We start from the raw sequence: 14,762 nt of genomic DNA, 5'->3' as shown, positions 1-14,762 counted from the left end.
AATATTATAGCTTATTACTTGAGCTGATTTTTGAAGTTGATGACTCATCCCTCAAATGACAGGAGTCTGAAAATTGCTGAAATGATTAAAGATTGCAGTAAATTTACTTGAAATATTGACTGAAGACTTCAGCTCAGATTCTTTCTGGAGTGGTTTACCTTTGTCTGGCAAATGTCTGCAGACTGAAATGATTTGATCTTGCTGTTTGCCATAGTCTGGGGAAAGTAATTCAACCTGAAATATATAACACACTGCAAAATCTTCTCTTGATTTCTACTCTGATTTAGAAGGATCAGGAAGGTAGATTTGAGCAGTTGTCACATCTTTGCAATAAATAAAATTCTAATTTCTTGAATGCTAAGTCTTTTCCTTTATAAGTGGTGGAGGTAGTCATCTCAATGGCAACTGAGCACAGAAGGTGAGATTCTCTGAATTCATTGATCTTATGACACAGTTGCTACAGTTGAACTAGGGTCATGACTGGGCTTGGCTGGGATATCCCACTGGTAAAATTCCATGTAAGGATGGACAAGGTTGTGGAGTTTTTGCTTGTAAGGCCATATTCCAGAGTGATTGTGGAGGAGGTATAACAACCATGGTAACTTTAAAAGATTTCTCTTCTAATCACATTCTAACCTGAGGTGAACATACAGTAGGCCATTTGGCCCCTTGAGCCTGATCTGCTGTTCAATAAGATCATGGCTGACTTATTTGTGGCCTCAACACCACATTCTGCCTACCCTTGATAACCTTTGAATCCCTTGTTGACCCTGCTCCCACTGCTCTGGGGAAGAGTTCCAAAGACTCATGATCCTCAAAGTTTCTTCACTCCATCTTAAATGGGAGACCCTTATTTTTAAACTGTCCCCTAGTTCTAGCCTCTCTCCCAAAAGGGGAAACATCCATTCTTAAGACCCCTCACTATCTTCTATCTTTCAATAAGATCACCTCAATCTTCTAAACTCTAGTGGATACAGACCCAATCTTTCCCCACAAGATAACACACCCCACCTCTGCATCATCCCAGATATCAATCGAGTGGACGTTTCTCTGAACTGCTAACTCAATTATCTCCTTCCTTGGATAAGGAGACCAAAACTGTATACTGTACTCTCGATATGGGGGGTGTAAAATTTCAGCCAGAGTAGGATGTTACTGGTCTAATTTCTTGCATAAAATTATATAAAATAACTAAATTTTGTGACTGCTGTTTTGAGTTAGTTGCTGAATCAGACTTTGACTAGTCCAGTGCCTAAGAATCTTAGTGCTCTGAGGTTGGAAATATAGCTGTAAGCAGGGTTTCCTTCATAAAACTTATCTAGTGACTAGGATTGAATTAGTACTACATAATGTCAGGAATTTTGCTGTCTTAGTTTTTTTGAGATTTGATTTCTAAGCAGAAGTCAAACTTTGATCTGTTTGGAACTATTGGAGCATCTATTGCCAAATACTGTAACACTTGAGGATAAAAAAAGTAACAATGTTAGTTGATTTAGGGAAGGCTGAACAGTGTCAAAATGCAAGACAATTTAATTCAAGCTATAGACCAAGGATGAGGCTTTGGACTGCAAAAATGCCTCCAGCATTTAATTGGAATGGCTTAACTTTTTGTGCATAATTCAGCATCAATTGATTAAAACATGTTTTTTGAACATTTTGCATACAACACACTTTACGATAGTGACAATTGTGGTCAGACTTGATCGAGCTAGCTGGTGAATTATAATTGATGCAATGCTTGTGATTGTTAGAATACAATAAATGTATCCATATTAATAGACAAATGTATTTTAGCTGGTATTTATATTTGGCTAACAGTGGCTGTATTTGACACTTCATATTCTAAAACCTCTTTCAGAGTGCACAACCAGCAGACTGGCACAAGGCCACATCCATTTATGAGTTTAGTGCCAAGGATATAGATGGCAATGAGGTACCTCTGGAAAAATACAGGTGAGTGAATAAACATGTTGTTCTGTAGCTCATTCTCATTCACTAGATATTTATAGCTGCTTTTAAAAGTTTGCTTATGTAAGTTTCCAACCTTCAAGATTCTCGCACTAAATTTCCCGTTACAGCAAATGAAAGAACAAAGCTGAATTCAAGTGTCCTCCCATCTAAAGCAGCTACTAGAATACATTTCTTATGAAGCGCTAAATGAAAGTTACTATAATTGCACCACTAACCACCTACTTGTGGATTATTTCAGTGAACTCGACAAGCTTGAGTATATGGGAAGAGGCAATCTTTGAGAAATAGTCATTGATCTGTTAATTTCTTCCCATCCCCCTTGAAGTTAAATTCACTATAGTTTGGTTCCTCTAGTAGAGGCTCTCCAGCCATTACTATGAATGCAGACAGGGGTGCTATTGACTGATGCTCTCTCCCTTCACTAAAAGGAAATAATGAAGTTATAATTCTCCAATTGGTATTTTTTTGGTAGATTTATATTTGGACTTCAACCATAGATTTGGGCTTCTGCCTCCAAATGCCAGTCAGGAACAGCACTTCTGATTCTGGTCCATAAAATTGTGGCTTTTTATACATTCATGGAATGTGGGTGTTGCTGGCTAGGCCAGTACTTATTGCCCATCTCTAATTCACCTTGGTGGTGGTGAGCTGCCTTCTTGAACCACTGCAGTCCATGTTGTGTAGGTACACCCACAGTGCTGTTAGGGAGGGAGTTCCAGGATTTTGACCCAACAAATGTATTGTTCTTATTCTGATAAATTTTAATAGGGATTATTAGATTTTTTTTGTCTTGATTGTTGCTGACCCTACTGAAGCATTGACAAAAATTCCTATTGTAAATGAGGCTAGCTATTTGAAATGTTGTGTAGTGTCTAACACTCCTGACTTGGTTGACTCCTGGACCTTAAATCCATTCCACATCCACAAGACTTGGAAAGGCATTGCAGATCAGAAATGCATCAGATGTCTAGTTGTCCACTGCAATAGGAAAAGGAAACATACAATTGTCAGATATTATATTGAATTAAGCAATGAGGGTGGGAACAGACTTCAGGAGGACAAGACTGGTGAAATGGGACAGAAACATTGTAAATGAAATTCAATAGTGTCAAGCATTTTGGGGAGGGGGCGGGGAAGGAGAGAAATGGAGGGGCAATCTAACAACACTGGACAGGAAGAGAGGTCCACATGCACAAATCTTTGAAGGTGGCAGTACAAGTTGATATTTAACAAGCATAAGTGATACTTGCCTTTATATTAGACATAGTACAAATGCAAGGTTTTTTTTTTGGTAACACTTTATAAATCACTGGTAAGGCCTCAGCTCTGAGCACCACAGAGGAGTTTTAATGCAATCAGTTTTGATCTGGAATACACTGTCTGAAGGGTGATGGAAGCAGATTCTATAGTAACTGTTTAAGGGAATTGTATTTGTACTTGCAAAGAGGAAATTTACAGAGACCAGACTACTTAGATAAGAGTGGGCACAATTGACTTCCTCTAAGAAATTGTAGTAATTGAAGGGTTACCCTGATTTATACCCCCACAAAGGCATCAATAATAATGAACACTTGAATTAGATATTACCACTTGATGTTTAGTTTTTCAGACTATTTTAAGCTGGTGCTTCTCCTTTGCCTCTTGCAGCAAGCCAAAATTTAAACTTATTTGCTATTGTCTGAATTGAACTAAAATCCACAGAAATAATGAATTGGTGCATCTTGAGTAGGAAATTGCAAACCAACTTGTTTTGTTTTTTTTCCTTTCTGCACCTGTGACATTACCAATGCAAAAAAAAAAGTGACTGCTTTTGAACAAGATGTTTGTATGTGAATCTGAACTATTGGGCTGTTTTTTGATTTATGTCAAGCTAAAATCTTGGCAGGATTTGAAATGAGATGGAGGTCTGAAGCGTTCAATATTTGTGGCTCTTAAGCCCAAAAATTGGCTGAAGGCAATTCGGCCTGGACAGTTTCAAAAATCAAAAGCATCTACCTTGATTAAACCCAATAGTGTACAGCTTTAACATTAGTATCCAAATTTAATGCATTGGGCCCATTTAAGGGGTGAAATTGGTCCATGCCAGAAGTGCAAAACAGACTCTCTGCAAGTTAGCAGCCTTTTCACTGTACCTCACCACCTCCTTCCTATTGAAGTTCACAGAACAATAGGTCAAAACTTTCTCACTGTTGCCTTTACTTGTTTTGAAACTGAGCATTTTGGTCATATTTTCCAATTAATAGGAAAGTGAGCCCATTCTGTGCTTCTGGTGTAGATCAATTTCACCCCTTAGACCAGTCTGAGTACCTTGATTGCCATGTGTGGTTGATTGGATTCTTAAGGTTATTTTTGTTCAGAATTAATTCAATTTCAAATACTATTTCCTTTTGTTCAGCAAGGAGCATATTTTGTTTCATCATGGCAGCAAATAAATACTGCACCACAAAACTCGCTTTAATGTTGTATTTGCCTACCTTGCAAAGTTGCAGTTGTTAGGCCTATGATGCAGTTCCTGGCTGCTGAAAATCTACTTGTGCCCTTTGCACCTTGATGCTTTTGATTTCGATCAAGTCCCAAGTATTGTGCGTGTGTGTGTGTGCACCAATAGCTTGTCCTGAGATGTGGTTGTGTTTTCATGCGTGTAATTATTTCAATATAGCCTGTGCTCTCCAAACAACTCGTCTAGTCTGAAATGTTTTTTTGTTTTTGGTTTAGGGACTTTGTCTGCATCATCACAAATGTGGCCTCCAAATGAGGAAAGACTGCCGTAAACTACACTCAGTTTGCTGAAATGTATAACAAGTATGCTGAGAGAGGTTTACGGATTTTAGCTTTCCCCTGCAACCAGTTTGGTAAGCAGGTAAGCAATGGGAAAATGAAGAATATTAAACAGGCAATGTATGCAGATTTGTGTATTTACAACCAGTTTGTTTTCTAATATTTGAGTTGGGAGTTTCCTTGATGGTCAGTCCCAATAATGGATGAATATCATTGGCTTGTTGTCCTTTTTTAGAATTTTTCTAACCAAGTGAAAAATGCACTCCATTTGAAAGCCTTGGCATTCCATTTTTCTCAATTCTTGCATTGTTTAAAATTACACTTAAATTGGGGTCTGCAACTTGGATTCTCATTTGAACCTATTTCAAACTGAACTATTTAAAGTCCTACAGCAGTGGGAATATTAACTTTTTTCTGCTTTAGCATTTATAAGCTGCCAATTTGTTACCCCACCCATGTGTTGGCATATTATCCACGTACAAGATACACACTCTAACAAATCCTTTATTAAACCTAAAATTTTAATTAATGAATTTTAATACATTTGGGGCACTACTGCACTTGATAAATTTGAACTCCATTAAAAAAATTTCTTACTGTGAACTAATCCATCTTGAAATGTTGTCATTTCTATTCAGGAACCTGAAAGTGAAGAAAAAATTAAAGCTTTTGCAGGTGGTTACAATGTAAAGTTTGACATGTTCAGTAAAATCGATGTAAATGGAGATAACGCCCATCCTCTCTGGAAATGGATGAAGGAGCAGCCAAAAGGAAAAGGGCTCTTGGGAAAGTACGTATGAATCTACAAATGACTGTACTCAATTTAATTGAGGAATGGCCCATTGTCATAATCAATAAATTAAATCTTTCTTGCATGGGCAGATGGCAAAGTTATAATTGTTTTCCCCTCACTCCAGGCCAGTGTTTCCTTATTGGAGACTGGCAACTTTGGGTACTTTGAACCCAAAGGATTGTTGGAGCATAAAGTTAGCATTCTTAAAATCAGATTTCACTTCAGTCCCTTAATTTGTGCCACCCACTTTTTAAGGATGATTTGTGGAATTATCAAATCTTTCAAGGCAACTTTTTTTCTCTCTTTACAGTGCTATTAAGTGGAACTTCACCAAGGTACGGAAGCTAGTTACTCTAATATCAAGCATGTACATCTTTCTATACACAGCTTGCATTAAAAATCTGAAGCTGAATGTTCTTTTTGGAATGTATATAGTGCCTTTATCATAAAATATTCCTAGTACTTTGCAGGGGCTTTATGAAACAAAGCATGACACGCTATCTTGAGATTCTAGGCTAAGTGACTAAAAGTTTGATCAAGGAGTACTTTTTTGAGGAGTATCTTGGAGGAAAGCAGAGATGAAGGGAGAGAATTCCAGAATTTGGGGCCTAGTCAACTGAAGGCAGTTGCCAATGGCAGAATTAATTTTTTAAAACTGGGGATGCTCAAGAGGCCAGAAATAGAGTTCAGATATCTCCAACAATTGTAGGGGTGGACAATATTACAGATATGGAGGGGTCAGGCCATGGAAGGATTTAAAAACAAGGATGAGAATTTTAACCAGGAGCCAGTATAGATCAGCAAGCAGTTGGTGAATAGGGTTTGGCATGAGGTAGAACACAAGCAGCAGAATTTTTAGATGACCTCCAGTTTAGAGGGGGTGGTATGTGGGAGGTCAGCCAAGCATATGCTTGAATAGGTATCCCTGGAGGCTGGAGGTAACAAGCATCAAGGATTTCAGTATCAAAAGCTTGGGGCAGGGGCAAAGTGATGTTGAAATAGGGCATCTTGGTGATGACACATGGTTGAAAGATCATCTGTGGGTCAAATATGACAAGTTACCAAAAGTCTGGTTCAGCCTCAAGATGTCTGCCAGGCTGCAGGAGTAGAGTTTGTGGAGGAGACTTCCCAATTTAACTGGGGGGAAAATATCTGCTCATCCAGGACAAGATGTCCTAGGAGATATTGTGGTGAGGTAGAGCTAGATGTCATCAGTGCACATGTGGGAACTAATGTATTTTTAGGTTATGTTGCTGTGAGGCAACATGTAGACAGAAATTGAACTTGACATATGATCCCAAATATTTTTCTCCCACTTCTAGTTTTTGATTAACAAAGAAGGTCAGGTTGTCAAGAGGTATTCTCCCATGGATGACCCTGTGGTAAGTTGAATTTAAACCAACTTCAAGTGAACTGTATTCTTGCAACTCTAGGATGAAGTCAATAGACCAAATCTGCACAGCTGGTCTGAAGTAGCTATCAAGTTAAAGCCCATCTGGCTTGATGTACAACAGGAATATTCATTTACTGAGGTCTCAGACTAGTGTTCCATTTTAAAATGGCTACCATGTTTGTGTTGTCCTGCCAGCATTCCCAATTTCTTTCAGCAAGCTTATACTGCAAGAAGCCTAAATGCATATTGCCCCCACTATTGGGTTTAGATGCTCAATCCAAAGTAGTCTCTTAAATTGAATTTGTTCAGGGCTACAATATTCAGTTCAATCCTATATAATTGAGTTACAGCAGCTGACCTTTGTTTCCATTCATCTGGTGCAGAATAATCTATACCTATGGCTAGCCAAATGCATTTAAGTAAAATACCTAGCCCTCTTGGGAATCTAGTGTTGTAACATGCTATGCTACTGTTATCTTTTATTTTATCCGCAAACACTTAATGTTGGGCTGGATTCAGCATTCCCCTGCTGAAGGGGCACATTAAATCTAGCAGGTGTCCTACCTGCCCCACTGCAATTTTACCAGTGGTGGGGGGAGTGATGTTGGGTAGCATGCCTGCCAGTGGCTCACTTAAGGCTATTTTGTCACCACCAAGATTAAATCAGTAGCAGGATGGGCCTGTGCCAAACAGCCAGCCTGGTAGGTTTCCCAGGAGCATGGGAGTGAGGTGGGGTGTCTGCCGCCTTTACAGGTTCCAGAAGTGCTCTTTCTTCTCTCTTCTCACTCACTCACTCACACACACATTAAATGGCTTCTTGTATGTATGCATAATTTCATGGGGAAACTAGTTACCTGCTGAATTTCTAGTGTAAATAGTTTGTATTATAGCTAGAACACTATTTCTCATTAGGCATTGAGGACTCTGCAGGTGTTCCTCTGTCTCTGAATTAGCTATAAACTAATGTTTCCTTGTGGAATAGGCTCCTGCATTTGAAACTTTCTACATCTCTTCCCAGAAGAGATGCATTAGTGGTCTGTTAGAAGATATCATAGTTTTGGCTTTGTATCTCAAGTAGGAAAGCTTTATCTTTTGAGGAACTTAGTGCAGTGAGGGACAAAGACCAGCAGGCAAGGCAACAAAAGAATTGGCAAAGGGACAGAACCAAGTAACTAGAGAACAAAAGGACCAAGAAGATCAGGTAATGGAAAATAGCATTTGGCTTGAGACCTAATGAATATCTTTTCTCACTAATTATCAGCTGCAAGACTGTTTGCTCTACCTAGACACTGGTTCAGTGTAATCCCACTTCAGATGGGGTTATATTATCAGTCCAATGATTTTATCTGAAGAGAGCTTGAATTAACACTGTTAGGTTTTGTTTGATCCCTTGTATACCAGCCCATCTATTAATTTTTACATGCAGCATATGGCTGCTTCCCCATTGGTGTAAGGAGCATTTCATATCTCTACTGATGGATGATATTATCTTTAGTTACCCTTGCCTCAAAATAGCTGAAGGAGGTAGAGATTGATGTGCATTTCATTTTAAAAGTATCTTGAGTTCTTTTTGAATGGAAGCATAAATTTGCATGTTGCATTTTTTAAATTACCCAATTGAGGGGATGGGGGTACATCCATAACCTCACCTTCATGCTGCTTTTTCAGTATCCTCTACAGACGATGGGTCAGTTTCCCCCACATTCATCAATTTTGACATCCATCTCACCTCTGCTGTCTGACAAGGTTCATGCTCTCCGTTTGGGAATGGAGTCTCATGGCATTTCCTGACATTGCAGAACTGACTTAAAAATCAGCCCACTTCTGATATTTTGGTCTCCTGAAGTAGAGGCTGCTGCCTCCCAAAGCGGGCAGATGGCAAGAGATGGCCCATCTCTCTACTGGGACATTGGCCCAGTTCACTTCCTAGCCCTCATCTTACCCCCACCCCACGCCTTCTCATATCTCATACAATTTCTGGTTTTGTACATAGTGGATACAGTGAGCCATGTAATAACACTGGCAAGTCTTTGCTTACTTTGTCATTTTCAGGAGCATTTCAAAGGGGCTTTGAAAATCTCAAGGGGGATGAAAACAGCTCCTCCAACCATGTCAATTAAATAGCCATTCATAGTATCAATGAAAGATTTAGTCCCCTTAACCTCTGGCCAAATAAGTAAACTGGCATTGAATAACCACAAAGAGAAGCTTATTACAATCATATCAAACAAAGATGGCACCCCCTTTTCACATCTGTGTAAACATTGTCTACAGGGTTGAATGCATTATTCATAATGAAGCCATCTAATGTATTTTGTTTACAGTTTTTGTCTTTATTTCAAACAGGTGATTGAAAAGGATTTACCCAAGTACCTATAAATGACTAATACAAGCTGATGGAAATCAAACTCGATCTACTAAATTTATATCGGCCTTTCAGTCCAGGCCAATGATGGTCTGCTTTTAAACCTGTTCACATGTGGAAAAGTGGATCTGACAAATGTGGTGTGCATACCTGGAGGAAATTCTGATGTATATATTGTGCTTGAGTTTCTTGGCAAATTGTTGCTGTATATTCCATTAACTTGGCTTGTAATTGTTTAGAATAACTTTGGACTGTTTTGTTGAATTTCTTTGTTTTATGGCAATTAAAAATCTTTTGGGTTGAATGCTCATTGGTTTGGCCATGAAGTGAAAAATTGTATTTCTTTTATTCTTCCCTTTTCCTAAACTTTAAATCTCCCCAAGCAGTCAAATAAGACCCACTGTAACCATTTTCTGCTGCCTCTCTGCAGCCTTTGATCTCACCATCCTTTTCCAAAGCCTCTGTCCAACTCAGTTGCTTGGATGCACTCATGTCTTTTGAATCCTAGCCAAAGCATCTCCAGCAATGGTTTCTCTTCTCGCCCTGGCACTATTGTCATGAATCCTCAACAATCTATTCTTTGCCCCTTACTCCCTGTAAATAGGCTGTCTCTTGGCATCACAGCTTCAACATATGTTGACTGCTTTAATCTCTTAACTCCCAACCACACTCTCTCTTTCAGGTGTCTCAATTGATGTGAAATAAAATGAAAGTTCTAAATATCTATTGGAGTTCACTGAAGTCCTATCCACGCAACCCTATTTAAATTCCCTCAAGTACTCAATCCCATATCAAAAACAGCTAAATCTTTAACAGCCTCTGAGCTGTCAATGAAACTCAACTTTCAACCCCCCCTACTGAGGTGATAGTTTGTGGAAAGCATTCAAGCACTAATAATGCTCTAATGAAAGCACTTGGGGTTATGTCAACAAACAGTTATTGAAAGTGCAGGAACAGATTTTGTTTGACTTTGATGGCATTAAAATTTCCTTTTGAAGTACAGGTAATTTGATGGTTTTACATACCTTAACTGTCATTCACAAGCATTTATGTCTCTACCATAAAGTTGTGGAACACACACAACAGGGTGAGGCTTTTCCTGGAGTGAAAATCAAGTCTGCTTGGGCTGAGTTTAAATGGTCCAACCAATTTGTACTTGTTCTCCCTGCCATTCTCCTACCAGCATGGGATCTGCTGGAAATAGGACAGCATTTCCAGATCTGGGTTCTGTCCACTATTTGTAAAGACCTGCAGTGTTGCCACAATGCCCCAAAAATCCAATCACTGTGTATTACTCTTTAATTACTAATCAAAAATGCAGCAAGCAAAATATGGTTAGACTGACTTAGATTCACTTGCTCCTTAACGGTGGAACAGGCAACCTTTAGAGGTGGGTCATATTTTCAGCTATTAAAGGGAAAATGGAGAAGTCATCTGTAAAGTTAGGCTTTACATTTTGTGCAACCCTCACAACAGACCTTGTCCAGTCATCTTTCCTCAATCTTATATTTGACGTAAACATAATTTTTAAAATGGTATTATCGACCTCTAAGTGAAGAATTATTCAAATGACATTTTTGTGCATCCCTTTCAGTAAAAGTAGGGAGGGACGATAGCTTTGTTTCTGGGATAGCATTTGCAATGTGTGTGACATTTGTATTTTTTTTCCACTCATTTAATTGATACTTTATGGCCTGCTGACATCAGCTGTATTGCCATGTGATGAGGGCAGTCATGCACTTGAAGCCGGAACATGCTTGTATTTAAAATTAATCAAGCATAATTTTTATCTGCATGTGAATATTTAGATATAGAGTTTTAAATCTGAAGACTCCATCAGGTTTGAAAGACGACGAATCAAATGTGCACAAGGGCAGTTAGAGATGGGCAATAAATGCTGACCTAGCCAGGGACAGCCACAGCCTTGGAACAAATATAAAAAAGCCAATTTCTCTTTGGAGAGGGAAAGCTGAATATTAAAAACAGAAAATGCTGGAAATACTCACCAGATCTGGCAGCATCTATGGAGAGAAAAACAGGTCTGTGACCTTCCATCAGGACTGTTTGGACATACCTAGTTCCTTTTACTGATGATAAAATAAAAGGCAGAAATAGTAAATTGGTCAGGAGTTCCTAAAGATGGGTCCTCGGATACTAGTCTCCTCTCAGCACTATCTTCTCATACAGTGTAAATTGTTGTTTTCCCCCTTATTGGTATTCTTGTGAAGTGTCTTGAGTACTAGATGAAAAGCTTCAACTTGTCTCTCTTCTACAGTACTAGTCTCCTTTTTGGTTCAGGTGCTTTAGTAAAACAAAACTTCTGAAATAGGTTTTAAAATTGAGTTGGTTTTTGCTAGTTTAACTTTCCACTATCCCTGCACCAACTTTCCAATTTACCGTGAAGGAATGGCACTCCTGTGAATGTCCTCTTATTGGTAGCTGTCAGTGGATGCTGCACCCATTGTCACTCTTCATACCATGGCGTGGTATTTAATGAAGGCCTCGCTCCATTGGCAAGAGCCCCAGGTCATCTCTTTTTGGGAAGACTCGCCTCAGGCGCCAATAAGAAAGGAAATCAAAGCTGCTGAGGGTTGCCAGCTTCTTTACTACTTGGCAATGCCACTGGGGAGGTGGTAGCTGTGAGAACTACACCCACCAGAGACTCAGGATCACTCAGGCACAGCTAAGTGATGACGGGAATGTGATTGTGAGACAGGGGTTGCAGAGGAAGGAGGTCAGCAGCAAGGGCAGGGGATGACTCACAGTGGGCACCCCCCTTACGAACACAGGGTCCCGTGATCAGGCATTGAATGCTAGGAGCCTGCAAGCGGACCCAACAGGGCTTGCTTTTTGGGCTTCCCACATGGCAAGTCCCCTACTTGTTGCTGGTTGGATACCATTGCCCGCTTAAGAGCATCAGTTGGCAGTGAGGTAGGATGGCTGGCCATGTGCCTTGCTGCCATGTGTTTAATCAGGCAGAGGTGGGGAGGTGGCAGGGTCCCCACCATCTTTCCAACTGACTAAATGCCCCCTACCACCAAACCAACCACAAGAGGGCATTAAATTCCCCTCCCCTTGTCTGTTTCTCTTCATTTTGTTTTGACAAGTGGTCAGTGCCCCAAATATTGGGGATTGTAATTGGTATTGAAATAGCTCAATTGCTCTACAAAATGGGAAAAACAAAGAGAATTTTAATTTTAAAAGAACGGATCAGGGGTCAGACTGAGAAATGTTTCCTGACCTTCAACCCAATTGCTTCTGGTTTCAGCTGAGGCCAGTAGTTGGGTGGGTTGGAATTAAAATGAGAATAAAGCTCTGAGCTTCTGTCATTCTACATGAGGAATTTAAATGGGTTTCCCGCTCATGAGAGAAGACAGCAGCTCAGTCAAGGTGAGGACTTGATGAATCCAGGAGGTGAGTGCCTTTACAGATGCATCCTGAATCCAGGTGTCTGCCTGAGAAACCTTTAGAATTGGGCATCTTCCCACCCGAGATCTCCAAGGATGCATGAGCTTCAAACCTCCTTCCTCCCAGCCCCTGGCCCTAACCTGCCAACCAGAGATTGACAGCTCATCCAATCTAACTCCTATCCTCTCAGATCTACCCCTCCTCCTTCCAAGTTCAATCTCCAACATCCCTCTAACCCCCCCCCAGTGTGGACTTACCTGATCCGGCAATGTTCACTTCCCGTCCATCTCTGCAATCTTTCCTCACTTTATTCAGTTAACCTATAGGGGAAATGCTGTACATCCAATTTGTGTGTTCACAACTCAAATTGTAAATCCTCTGAGTAGAACGACACAACTCAAAATTCGATTCTCACAATGCAGGGATAGAAATTGTAGTTTCTAAACAAGTTTTCTGAAGAACACCTTTTGAAGAATAATTAGCAGCGGTCTTCAAGAGACTGATGGTGTTCATCCGTATGCATGGTATTTTAAATAACTTGGGAAATTGAAACGTTTCATTTTCATCAAACCCTACATTTAAACATATTTATAATGTTTAAACTAAGGTTTAATGAGTTAACGAGGGGGCGGGGGCCGTATAGGTGTGGGGAGCCTCTGAGCTCAATGTGTAACAGAAGAATCCAACTACAGACTCGTGGCTCTTTTAACATCCAAGATAGGTATTGAAAATTTTAAAAAGAGAATCCTTGAGAAAAACATAAATCACCTCAAAACTAGCAGATAAGGGCAAAGCTTAAAAAGAGAATATGGCAAAATATTTTCATTTAAAAAATGAGTAATATTCTCTGACTGGTTATTGTGCATTATCCCTCCTCTCACGTCCAAGTTTTACCAAATCAGACGTTGACGCATTGACATAAAAAAGAGAAATAAATCTATGAACATTTCAAAATTGAATAGAAGCGCTATTGCAGTTTTGGACCGAGAGATCCAGACGTTTCTAGGTTGTCTCAATTCGGGTTGCACTTCAGCTACAACCATTCCAAGCGCCACTTATCACCCCTGTTAGAAAGATGATTAAAATAAAAGAATTAAATGTCCATGGCCAGGACTAATGGAAGGAATCAGCTTTCAGAGACATTGACACTATCTCCGTGTTAAAACGTGTCAAGGTCTCTGCTCCTTCTTGGCTGCCGTCTCCTCGGCATCACCCACCAACCACGGCCACATCCTCCCGGAGTAAAATCAATACAATGGAATAAATTTCATTTAGAATAAAGTCTCTTTAATGAGAGGGAAAAGAAAACACAGATGAGCTCACACAATGGGTGATGTGGTGCACAAAGGCTTTAGCACAGGTAAGCGAAAATGCGATCAAAGAAGTGGGACTTCACTATTATTCCAGTAATATTAAGTAGTAATTAAAACTCAGTTCTACTAGACATTGTGATATTTACATAAATTCTGACGTGCAGTAAAGTCAGTAAGATTTTGCTGATGTTTCCAGCAGAGTAAACAATTGTAACGTGGACTAGACTGAACTTACTTTCACCTCCATTCCTTGTACATGTTGCATTGCCAGTAAAATATTATGAAGTCTTTCTTAAGGAAGGTGGTGTGTCATTGTGATTAATGGGAAAGAACTTGAGGAATCCAGACTTTGCTAAAGCGTGACCATTTTCTGCTCAAAGAGTGAAAGTTGAGAAGAAAGTGATATGTGCAGAAGGGGAAAAGAAAAAATAATCACCACACACTCAAAATTGCAACATGGACCCTTCCTAGGTGTATGGTTTAGCTATTTAATGGAATACCTCACTGGGCCACCAGGGGTGACCTGAGCAGAGAGAGATCTGAAGAATACTAATAATCCATCATGTTAAGGTTTTTAACTATTCAAGCAATCTCTGGACCCTGATTGTATTTTGATTCCACTTCCCTCCCTCCACCCTTCAGTGGTTTGAAATTGTTTATATGAGGAACTTTTGTCACCACACAATTTCCCTTTGGAGGTCCTAAAATCAAGATTGTAGAGTCAGGTGTGGATCATGATCA

The 14,762-nt window shown here is 39.7% G+C and overlaps 1 protein-coding gene across 2 annotated transcripts in view; it reads left to right on the top strand.

Annotated features, from left to right (window-relative positions):
* Positions 1-9,626, top strand: part of LOC121287090 (phospholipid hydroperoxide glutathione peroxidase-like) — a 30,031-nt gene extending 20,405 nt beyond the window's left edge. For both annotated transcript variants that reach the window (XM_041204613.1, XM_041204612.1), the window contains exons 3-8: positions 1,859-1,953; positions 4,687-4,831; positions 5,388-5,539; positions 5,853-5,877; positions 6,865-6,924; positions 9,282-9,626. In XM_041204613.1, the coding sequence (XP_041060547.1) occupies positions 1,859-1,953; positions 4,687-4,831; positions 5,388-5,539; positions 5,853-5,877; positions 6,865-6,924; positions 9,282-9,314 (510 nt within the window). In that variant the 3' untranslated portion in view covers positions 9,315-9,626. The remainder of the gene's footprint in view (positions 1-1,858; positions 1,954-4,686; positions 4,832-5,387; positions 5,540-5,852; positions 5,878-6,864; positions 6,925-9,281) is intronic.
* Positions 9,627-14,762: the final 5,136 nt, after the last annotated feature.

The sequence above is a fragment of the Carcharodon carcharias genome, chromosome 14 (genome assembly GCF_017639515.1).
Source record: "Carcharodon carcharias isolate sCarCar2 chromosome 14, sCarCar2.pri, whole genome shotgun sequence".
Taxonomy (NCBI): domain Eukaryota; kingdom Metazoa; phylum Chordata; class Chondrichthyes; order Lamniformes; family Lamnidae; genus Carcharodon; species Carcharodon carcharias.
The sequence above is the reverse complement of the archived record's forward strand: the minus strand, read 5'-3'. Positions and strand labels throughout refer to the sequence as shown.